This window comes from Hyperolius riggenbachi, chromosome 1, assembly GCF_040937935.1.
Source record: "Hyperolius riggenbachi isolate aHypRig1 chromosome 1, aHypRig1.pri, whole genome shotgun sequence".
In the NCBI taxonomy this organism is placed as follows: Eukaryota; Metazoa; Chordata; class Amphibia; order Anura; family Hyperoliidae; genus Hyperolius; species Hyperolius riggenbachi.
The window spans coordinates 487361610-487373835 of NC_090646.1; the positions used below are offsets into that span (position 1 = coordinate 487361610).

General features: G+C 44.6%; 1 protein-coding gene across 3 annotated transcripts in view; it reads left to right on the forward strand.

The window, feature by feature from the left end:
• The window catches only part of EFS (embryonal Fyn-associated substrate), a 33832-nt gene extending 24589 nt beyond the window's left edge, over positions 1-9243 (forward strand). For all 3 annotated transcript variants that reach the window (XM_068271556.1, XM_068271554.1, XM_068271555.1), the window contains one exon: positions 8548-9243. In XM_068271556.1, the coding sequence (XP_068127657.1) occupies positions 8548-8967 (420 nt within the window). In that variant the 3' untranslated portion in view covers positions 8968-9243. The remainder of the gene's footprint in view (positions 1-8547) is intronic.
• Positions 9244-12226: the final 2983 nt, after the last annotated feature.

Genomic DNA, 12226 nt, shown 5'->3' on the forward strand with positions numbered 1-12226 from the left:
CACTCGCATCACTTCGCTAGTGGAAACACGGCCTAAGTGTTTGTCTTTTACTTTGTAAGTGGTACCAAGAGTCCTTTAAAAGGGAACCTGAGGTGAGAGGGATATGGAGGCTGCCATATTTATTTCCTTGTAAACAATGCCAGTTGCCTAGCAGCCCTGTTGGTCTTCTGGCATAAGTAGTGTCTTGAGTCAAAACCCTGGAACAAGCATATGGCTAATCCAGTAAAACCTGAATCAGCTAAGTCAGAATACCTGATCTGCTGCATACTTGTTCAGGGTCTTTGGCTAAAGGTATTAGAGACACAGGATCAGGAGGACTGCAAGGTAACTGGTATTGTTTAAAAGGAAATAAATATGGCAGCCTCCATATCCCTCTCACCTCAAGTTCCCTTTAAGATTAAACACAATAGCATACATGGTGTTACCCATTGTGTGGAAGGTTAAGTAATTTATTCTTGTTAAAAACATTTTGTCATGTAAAAGTGATCAACAGCAAGCATGTTTTCCCGAACCTGTCTGTAGTCTGTATTCTGATGGATACCTAGATTAGATGAAAACGTCCAATCTGATAATAATTTGAATCAGTGTTTGTTTGATCAAACTATCATTGATCAGGAAAGGTTAGTCTTTATCAGCGTGATGTGGGTGGGGAGGAAAGAAATGTCTAAGCAAATTATTATCTGGCTTATATTACTCTGGAAGAAATGTACTTTTTATCTGTATATGCTTACATATATTTTAAGATTTTCAGTGGTCTTTTAAAGTGAACCAGAGACGAAGCACCCTCAAGTATTTTACCATGTATATCAGTGGGAACATTAGAGAAAACACCTACCATGCTCTCTGTTTCATCCTTCACTGCTCAGCCTGCTTGAGCAGATAAAATCCCCTACTGAGCATTCAGTCTGGCTTTGCTCAGGAATCATTATAGCTGAGTCTTTGATGTCTTTTCAAGCCCAAGCCTGCCCCCTTCTGGCTCTGCTTTCTTGTTCTGTATATTTGCAGCATCACAGAGAGCAGTGATGAGATGGGAGGAACTGCTAATGTAAGGGTACATTGAAAAACGTTTTTTTTTTAATCTATATTTGTTAGTCATAAGAGGTTTTTAGAAATGGTGATTTTATTTTGCACACAGCACACTAAATAATAAGCTTTTCTGATGAACTGTATTTTGCATGGGGTTTCAGTAAAAATACACAAAAAACGGCACACTAGAGCAGCGAAAATCCCAGGTATAGTATTTACTTTGTAAAATCTATTGCGGGATATGTTTATTTTGTGCCAAGGCATTTCCTTTAACCACTTAACAACCTCTGCCACGCTTATCTACGCCCCTTTAAACTTCACCTGAGTCACAGGGGCGTAGATAGGCAACTCCTGTTTATTTTGCTGCTGTGCGCGTCCGCGTGCATGCGGATGTGCATACGCGTCGGGCACCCGCTGGTCCGTGATTGGCTGATGTGAACATGTGTTCACAAAGCCAATGACAGTGCTCATTCATGCAGAATGTGTGTAAACATTGCATCAGTCTCTATGCTGTTACAGTTACTGAGATCACTCGTGAGAGGATCTCAGATAACTAGCACAGCATTATCAGCATCAGTGAGGTTTTTTTTAAATAAATTATACCCCCATTAAGCCCATTAACCCTTGCCTCCCTTAAATGTGAAAATTGCTGTGGTTTTTAGGTGAAAAACCCTGTGGTAGAGAAGTGGTTAAAGACTAGATATTTGCTCCAACAGTTGTAAACGCTACATCTCTAGAAATGTACTAGCGGCCTGGGGTGCGCTGGACTCGCAAGCACTTAAAATAGCGGCTTTGCGGCATTGACAGGTGCAAGATGGATGCCCTCGTGGAGATGGGAGCTATCGCGCAGCCCCCGTCTTGGGGGGTCGTTTTAAATATCTTTTTATATGACATGACTGACAGATGCAATGGATTTCTGAACACCCTTTTCTCTTGCTTATAATCTTTGAACGCTCATTCAGATGGATTTTTCTGCAACTGAAAAGCTTTTGTGTCGTGGCCTGAGTGTATGTGCACATTCAGAAGGACTTTGTATTGCTCCTGCTGTGTTAACAGAGACAAGCAGATAGTCCTGAGCAGCAGCAGAAGAGTGACTTTTGAGAGAGAAAAAAATGAATAGGTATAAGTTATGAGTTCTTCTTCAATGCCCAGTGCAATGGAACTCCTTCAAATTCTCCTTTAAAAAGTTAGTCCATTCCACCTGCATGAGTTCCATATGCTGTATATGATAAGATCTGAAAACTCCTATAAATACATAGATAAATGTCTTTAATTTTGGGGTGGTTCACACGGGCAGGCAACTGGTATTTTTTAAAAATATGTCAGCTTCCTCTCTTACTTCAGGTTCCCTTAAAGTTTATATCTGCTGGGAGTGTGTGAATTACTTTATTATTATGATAGATTATATATACAGTATAGTGCTGACATATTCTGCAGCACTTTTTACAGTTTATAGTCCTGTTTCTTAACTGCCCGCCAGAAGGGCATGCAATCTTATCCCTACCATAGATTTGTGTCCATTGTAGTCTAGGGCCAATTTAGAGGGAAGCCAATTAACTTGTCTGTATGTTTTTTGGGGGATGTTGGAGGAAACTGAAGTGCTTCCGCTGTGTGAAAGAATGTACAGCATTGCATTACAGTGCAGCAGACACCGTTTGCAACAGACATACAGTGCTGCCCATAATTATTCATACCCCTGGCAAATTTTGACTTAGGCTGCTTTCACAGTGGGACGTTACAGGCGCACACCGGAGCCCTTTTTCAGCGTTTTAACGCAAAGTCTATACTTTGCGTTAACCAAGGTAAAACGAAAGTCCAAAAACTTTAATTTTACCTTTCACACCCGACGCTGCGTTTCGATGCGTTGCGGTACGACGCATCCCGGCGCATTTTATCGTCGGGAATCGGCGTTTTCCCATTGGGTTAATTGATACTATCGCCGCTACTCAGCGTTGCACCGCAGGTTGCCGATGATTGCCACAGGCTAGTAAAACGTGTGCAGGAGAACGGCTCCTGCACGCGTTGTTAGATGTGTAACAGGCCGTAACGCAGCCCAACTCACAGTAATGAAAAATCAATGGGTTGTTCACAGTGCCCACGTTGCGTTACAGTGTAACACTGCACGTTCAAAGAAAGTGCAGCATGCTGTGCGTTATATGTGGTTTTAGCTGCGTTAGACTGTTTGCACATGCTCAGTAAGGGGAGAGTCCGCTATTGTTCCTAGCCACATGGCCAATTAATATTCACTGCACTGTAGTGTTGTCCAGATCATGAACGATTCTGATCTTTGATCCGGATCTTTTTTTTGAGTCGAAACATCCGGATCATCACAACGAAGGATTCGGTTCACAGTGGATGTCTGGAAGAAACAGGAACTGCAGCTTCTGTGCACAAGCACAATCTTCCTGCTGCATCTCTCCCTTCCTAATTAGCACCCTCAATGTGCCTTCATTCTCCATGCACCTCTCACTCTGCTGCACCCGCTTCCCTAGTAAAATGATTCAAAGATTCGATTCAAAGATCCGGATCTTTTTGATGATCCGATTCTGACGTCCAACTTCAACACCACCATGCTCACAAGTCAGGAAAGGTCTACAAGGTTATTGCTAAATGTTTTCAAGTTCCAGAGTCTACAGTGCAAAGTATTATTAAAAAATTCCGTACTGTGGAAAATCTCAGAGGATGTGGTCGGAAGCCAAAAGTGACACCTGTGCTGGCCGGGAGGATAGTGAGAGAGGTGAAAAAGAATCCAAGGCCATCCTGGTGAATCTGGGCTCTGCTGGTGGCAATATCTTAAGGCAGACAATCCAACGGACACTGCACCCTGCTGGGTTCCACAGATGCAGACCAAGGAGGATGCCACTTCTCAAGATAAGGCACACAAAAGTTCGCTTGGCCTTTGCAGATGCTTATCTGGACAAAGAAGACTTCTGGTCTTCCGTGTTATGGTTAGATGAAACAAAAATTGAATTGTTTGGTCACAATGATGTTTCCTTCATTTGGCGTAAAAAAGGAGAAGCCTTCAAGAGAACCCGAGGTGGCATTGTATTACGTTAGTGGGGCACAGAGGCTGGTTGGTCACACTAACACCAGCCTCTGTTGCCCCATCGTGTGTCTCAAAGACCCCCCTGCTCGCCGCTATACCCCCGCAGTGCTGGCGACACGCAGCGTGTCGCCAGCACAATGTTTACTCTAGCGCTATCTGTCAGCGCCGCTCCGCCGCCTCCTCCACATCGCTGCTACCCGCCCTCGTCCCTTCCCTCCCGCTGATTGGAGGGAAGGGACGAGGGCGGGTAGCGGCGATGCGGAGGAGGCGGGGGAGCGGCGCTGACAGACAGCGCTAGAGTAAACATTGTGCTGGCGACACGCTGCGTGTCGCCAGCACTGCGGGGAGTATAGCGGCGAGCAGGGGGGTCTTTGAGACACACGATGGGGCAACAGAGGCTGGTGTTAGTGTGACCAACCAGCCTCTGTGCCCCACTAACGTAATACAATGCCACCTCGGGTTCTCTTTCAACCCAAAGAACACTATCCCCACTGTCAAACATGGTGGTGGGAATCTAATGCTTTGGGGGTGTTTTCAGCCAATGAACCAGGGAACCTAATCCCAGTAAACAGCACCCTGAAAAAAGAGCAATACATGAGGATTCTCAACAACATCAGGCAGTCTGCAGAGAAACTTGACCTTGGGCACTTTCAGCAATTTCAGCATGACAATGACCCAAAACACACAGCAATAGTGGTGAAGAAATAGTTAGCAGACAACAACATTAAAGAGGCCCATACACCTAACTATTTTCCCGACGATATACAGCAGATTCGATCACTGTGATCGAATCTGCTGTGAAATCATTGCGCAAACGCTGACAGAACGATCGATTTCCATCCAAAATCAATTGTTCCCGTCGATTTGTCCGTGCAGAAGATTTTGCTCGATTGTCGGCGGGTGGGGAGTGCGTCGATAGCGGCGTTTGAATGTCCGACAACCAACGCTAGCGGCAATACATTACCTGCTCCGGCCGGCGCGTTTCCCCTGGTCTTCGCTGTCCCTTCTCTGTGCTTGGCTCCTCCAGCTTCACTGAACTTCCTGTCCCGGCAGGAAGTTTAAACAGTAGAGCGCCCTGTCCTGTTTAAACTTCCCCCGGACAGGAAGTTCAGTGAAGCCAGCCGGACTCGGAGCCCAGCGCGGAGAAAAAGACAGTGGTGACAGCAGGGACACGCGCCGGCCGGAGCAGGTAATGTATGGGGGGAAGGGGGCGGCGGCAGCTTCACAGATTGTGATCGGTTTCATGCTGAAATCGATTCACAATCTTTTTGCAGTAAAGGCTGCCATACGATCCCTCTCTGATCAGATTCGATCAGAGAGGGATGTATCTGTTGGTCGGATCTGATGGCAAATCGACCAGTGTATGGTTACCTTAAAATTTTGGAGTGGCCCAGCCAGAGTCCTGACCAGAATCTGTGGAGAGAGCTAAAGATCAGGCAAGAAGACCCTCCAACCTGAAAGATTTGGAGCTCATTGCTAAAGATGAATGGGCAAAAATACCTGTGGAGACACGCAAAAAGCTGGTCTGCAATTATAGGAAGTGGTTTATTGTTGTAATAGCCAATAAAGGCTTTTCTATTGATTATTGAGAAAGGTATGAATAATTTTGGACTGGACACTTTTTGCTCAAATGTAAATAAAAGCTGAGAAATTTTTTTTCCCCACAATAATGCCTCTTGTACATCGTTTTATCATCTTTATCATCTTTTGGGAGACACCTATGTCATTTCCCGTCAAAAAATTACTTGCTGGTTAAATAAAAGTAACTTTAAGGGTACGTTTACACTAGAGCGAATCTGCATGCGTTTCCTGCATGCAGATTCGCTCAACCAATACAAGTGGATGGCGCCGCACACCTGCACGCGAATCGTCGGTCATGTAACTAAATAGGAAAACCGCAAGCACTTGAGTCTTGCGGTTTTCCCGGCGTTTCCGCTTGCGATTTCGTTTAAAAACCCATGTCAATGCTTGCCGGCATTGACATGGTTAAAATTTGTTAAAATCACGAACGATTCCGCGTGAAAATCCGCATGAAAACGTCAACGAATCCGCAACCATATGCGGATTCGTTGACGCGTTTTCTGCGAGCATATTGCGCCGCACAAGTGGAAACGCACCCTAAGTCAAAATTTGCCAGGGGTATGAATAATTATGGGCAGAACTGTATATGTGAATGGGTTTATGCAAAAGCATAGATTCGTTGTATATGTCCATTGTAGTACAACACAGTGAAATGAAAATACTGTACATATGTGCCAGTGCCCCTTTACAAACCTTGCTGGGGAAAACTCCCCCCCCCCCCCCCCTCCCAAGGAAAATGCTATTGTTTTTTGGTGCAGAACCCTACTTATCTGTAAATGTGCATTTTCATGGATAAATCTTTAAGTTACGCTTTCTTACTGCCACTGCCTGTCTTAATATAGTGCACTATCTTTATTTTACTGAGCTATGGAAATATTTAGTGGAAAAAAATATCCAAACTTGTGTTGTGACAGTGATAGAAAAAAACTTTAACCACCAGAGGGCACAAGTGGTATAAAAACAGTATACTGTAAGCCGTCTTCTCAGTGCTGGTTCACACGTTTAAGCGCTAGTGGCTCTTGATGCAATGCTATGGGGGATTTTTATAAAATCACATTGCTCAAGTAAGACACACGCATAACATTACATTGGCAAGAGCTTTTAAAACCACAAGTGCTAAGGCCACATACAGACATCAGACCATAATCTTTGGAAAATGAAAGATCACAGACCAATCTTACCACCCTTCCTGTAGTATAAGAGCCATACTCTACACAGTCTTTTCTATGGAGCTGAACTCCACATCAGGAAAAAATCTTTGCAAGATGCTGCACACACAGATGCTGTACAGACACAAGATCAGTATCTGCAAAAGATCTGTTCCTGCCAAAAATCCATTCCTGCAAATTGCAATGATAGTCTATGAGATCTGCAGATCATCATACACACATGTTTTAACTGACATTCATCTGCAGATCAGATCCACCAGGATGGATTTTCAGATCTGCAGATCTGCAGATGAATGTCAGTTAAATCATGTGTGTATGATGATCTGCAGATCTCATAGACTATCATTGCAATTTGCAGGAATGGATTTTTGGCAGGGACAGATCTTTTGCAGATACTGATCTTTTGTGTCTGTACAGAATCTGTGTGTGCAGCATCTTGCAAAGATTTTTTCCTGATGTGGAGTTCAGCTCCATAGAAAAGACTGTGTAGAGTATGGCTCTTATACTACAGGAAGGGTGGTAAGATTGGTCTGTGATCTTTCATTTTCCAAAGACTATGGTCTGATGTCTGTATGTGGCCTTAGAAAAGGCACTTGCAGTGTGAACCAGACAACCAGGGCAGTTTCTAGGCTATGGTGGGATTTTTCTTTTCTAGGAGTTTGTTTTTTCCCTCAGAAACCTCATGTTTTGTAAAAAGCCTGACTAAGAATTTAAGAGAAATTCTGACAGCAATCAGGTTGATATGTGATTATAAACAGTGTATAGAAACAATATGCTGCACAGTGCTCCATTTTCATAGTCATATGTGGTTGTCCGCTGCCTTTTAACTTGCTTCCTCCTGCCCTCTGTAGATTTAGCTGCCGTAAATTTATATGCCTAGGAAAAATATGTTTCACAATACAAGTGTTCCCTTTGATTAAAACAATCACAGATGTCACATGACCGGGGACTATGGTCTATGGCCACTTCCCAGGTGCTGATGGGAGTTGCAGCTTTGCCCACAGAATAATTGGGGTCAATACATTAGCATTCTGGCAGCCTGGGGCTTGTGCTGCAACAGCATAAATTTACTGCCCAATGGGGAGAGTTTTCAGCTAATGCAGTGACAATTAATTAGACATGTCACACAGTTTCTGCTGGTGAAGTAAATACAGGCAGTCCCCAACTTACAAACACCCGATTCACGAAAGACCCGCTGATACTAACGGCTGTAAAAATTTGATTCTATAGGAACAAGTGAAACGTTTTTAACCAGTAAAATTACATTTTGCTGCTGTACACTAAGGGCACATGAGGAAAAAAGTGACCTAGCATGGTAACAGAAGGGGACACTGAAGCCAAAGTAGAACAGAGGTGACACGGGGACACTGGAGGCACGGGGGGTATAGAGAAAGTACACGGGACAGAGATGGCAGAGTGGTTCAACTTATGGACAGATTCAGGTTAAGAATGAACCTACAGTCCTTGTCTTGTTCATTAACCAAGGACTACCTGTACAAATGAGTTATTACAAACTAGGATTACTGCCATATCTTGACAAACCATTTTATTCAGAAACTGTCAAATAATGTATTTGGGCAACTTTTTTTAAGTATGTGTACAGTATACTGTATGCAGTGGAATGTCTGAATGCAATGCGCTGTATTAAAAGTTTGTCTTTTGTGAAAGTTGAAAAAAAAAAGTATATTCATCAGCACACTCACCCTGGACCATTGTGCATTTCAGGTTGATCTATGTCCCGAGCCATCAGAAGAGGACCACCACCTGCTGCGCTTTTACGCATCTCAGAGTCATGGGCACCTACAAACTCTTCAGGCCTGTGTGGGTACTTTCCTGGGAAGTGCAACGTCACAACCACCACGTGTTTTTGTAGGACATGGAAAACAGCTGGTGATTGCTGCACACAAGCTGGTGTTTATTGGTGACACTCTTGGCCGGCTGCTCAGCTGCACTCAGCTACAAGCTAAACTTGCAGGGGAAGGAGGAGCCCTGTGCCAAGCTCTGAAGGAAGTTGTGCTTGCAACGAAGGAAGCTGCTGCACTGTACCCATCTCCTGCTGCACTCAAAGCTATGGCAGCCAGTGTATCTGTTCTATGTACCTGTGCCAACAGCTTCACAGACCTCTTACAGAAGCTGGCTAGTTGAGTCATAAGAACTGGGAACCAGGACATATAGGTTTTCGTTGTTATAGTTAGATAAATCTTCAATGATGCAGCCAACGGAAAATTTTAATATTCATGGTACTGCCAACCTAATCATTTTACTGACTTTTTTTCAGTTCAAGTATTTATTTTGTATTTAGATTTCTGACGTTAAAAGAAAAGAAAAAACTTGTATAGCATAAAGCAGTGGTTTGTTATAAAAGTTATGACGGACAGGAGATTTTGAAACTAACTGTTGACAATACATGTCTATGCAGAACCAAGGTCTAGTGTTATATTTGCAACTGCACTGATATCAGTAACAACACAGTATCATATGTCATAGCCTCAAAGGTAGGAATACACAGTAAGTTCTCATGGATTAGAACAGGTTCTCAAACTGGGTGCCGCGGTGCCCTGGTACACTGCAACCACATCCCTGGGGTGCTGTGCCTCAATGTCGCTAGGGCAATGCGATGCTTTCACGGGACCAATTAGTCCCACTCAGAATTTCTGCATGCAGAGAAGCAGTGTAGCGGTGTCATAACCTGCACGGAGCATGCCAAAGCGGTCTATAATGACAGTGTCGGGTGATGCAAAGAGTCACTCAATTTTGACACACTGCCTGTTTTTTATATGAGACTCCGCTTTGGATCACAAAGCGGCGCAGGTGCTGATGGGAGTTGCAGCTTTGCCCACAGAATAATGGGGGTCAGTACATTAGCATTCTGGCAGCCTGTGGCTTGTGCTGCAACAGCATACTAAAACTGGTGCGTTCATGTTCCAGGAGAGTCTCGAACATGTTCTCCAGCAAATGGTGTCCTTTATGTGTACTCCTGTCTCTAATGTCCCTTATGTGTCATCTGGTGTCCCCGTGTTCTTCTCCGTTTCGTGTCCTCCATGTGTCACTTTATGTGTCCTCTATCCCCTTATGTGCCGTGTCCCCTTCAGTCCCTCTTTTGTTTCTGGTGCTAAGTGTGCCTGCACCCTCTCTCCCCTAAGTATCTGCAAACACCCACCTTGCAATTATGCAGCCTGGCTTACTTAGTACAATCCCCATGGGACTGCAGACATTGGAGACTCCGTGTGCCTAGCTCTCTCCCCATGTGTAAACACAGCCCCTTCTTGCGCCTCTGATCCATCCCCAATCCCCCCCCCCATCACAGTGTACAAGTGATTCGCAGCCTGGCCTACTTTAAACCATGCGCCCAGCTATTGCAGACATCAGAGTCCCCACGCGGCTGGCTCTAGCGAACGTCTTGTACTGATCGTGTCATCAGTATAAGGGCCTGTTTCCACTACACGCAGATTGGATGCAGAAAAACTGACTCCAATGAATTCCTATGGGCCTGTTTCCACTAAACGCGATTATTCTGATGCAGATTTTCCCATAGGCATTCATTGGAGTCAGTTTTTCTGCATCCATTCTGCATCAAATCTGCGTGTAGTGGAAATAGGCCCTTATAGACTCCAATGAATACCTATAGGAAAATCTGCATCAGAAATATCACATTTAGTGGAAACAGGCCCATAGGCATTCATTGAAGTCATGTTTTTCTGCATCCAATCTGCATCAAATCTGCGTGTAGTGGAAACAGGCACTAAGACTGTCACTAGAGCCAGCCGTGCAGGGACTCTGATGTCTGCAATACCCGGGTGCAGGGATTAAGGTAAGCCAGGCTACCAATCACTTGTACACCTGGGGGGGGGGGGGGGGTATGGGGGTTGGAGCAGCGACACAAGGGGGGCTGCATTTACACACGGTGACCTAGGCACATGGGGGCCTCCGATGTCTGCAGTCCCACAGGGAATTTACTAAGTTTCCTGGGCTGCCTGATCGCAAGGTGGGTGTTTGAAAATACATGGGGAGAGAGCAAGGCATGCGGGGGAGCAGACACACAGAGGCAGGGAATCCCCGACGTGTCGGCGGTTCTTATCGGCGGGCGCTCAGAAGTCGAGGATTCCGTGCCTTTGCTGTACAAGATGCAGGGACTTTCCCCCCCCTTTTTTGGGGGGAGATAAGGTGCATCTTATACGATGGAAATGATGGCATTTAATGCCGCCGGGGAGTTTAGCGGCAGCAGGTAGAGCATTCGGCTCGCCCTGCTTCCGGATAACATACCGACAGAACGCATTGTCTCAACCAACCAGCACAAATCATCTGCATTACTCAGTGATGAAGGCCAACGTCTTAGGCTCTGCTGTGCTTAAATACTGGGTTCCACCGATAATATGACTTTCAATGACTGTATTTTAACATGTAATAGGCCTAGTGCACACCAGAGCGGTTCGGCAGGGTTTTCAGATCCGATTGCGGATGTGGAAACGCTTGGGTAATGTATTTCAATGGGCTGGTGCACACCAGAGCGGGCGGCGTTTTGCAGAGACGCATACTCCCGGGCTGCTGCAGATTTTGGATTGCGGCGGCGTTTCTGCCTCCAATGTAAAGTATAGGAAAACCTCTAAAAAACGGCAGTTCAATGCGGTTTTGCAGGCGTTTTTGTTACAGAAGCTGTTCAGTAACAATATATGAAATCTACTACACCAAAAACGCTTCAGAAAACCGCAAAATGCTAGGTGAAACGCTACAGAACAATAAAAAGCGTTTCAAAATCTGCTAGCATTTTGCGGATCTGCTAGCGTTTTTGGTGTGCACCAGGCCAAAGTGTTCATGGTATGTGTATACAGTGGGGTATAATTCTGTATTAGCTGGGCCTATTGAGTGTCAAGCAATCAGAAAACACACTTATGCAGCATCAGCGGATCTTCGTTAGTGCAGGATAACAGAGACGCTATCTACTGTAGTTAAATATGGTATGCTAATATTCACTGTGGCGTGCAATTATGGGGTACCTATGCTGCAAGTTAGTGTAGCGATTTATCACAGTTCATGATTAACTGCAGAAAAATGCTGCTGTATAAACTGCAAAATAGGTATTGTACAGTATTTTCCCAAACCAGTCTCACTAAAAAAAAAGTGTATTTAGATGCATGAGAATCTATACAAATAAGTACGGTTGATGGAATTAGAGGCCAGGGCCCATGTGCAATTAACCTTCTCTCCTCAGTTTTCTCCTAGGTGATATTTTCAAACTTGTCAATATGACAAATTCAACCTAGATTTTTTTGCATGCAGTTTGAAAGGAGACCAATCAAATCCTGCATTGCCACAGTCCAGCTGTCCTTGAAATCCCTGTCACTCAGCTGGTTAGGGACAATTGCTAAGAAAGCTCATCAAAACAAACTTCTACATACACACTTTG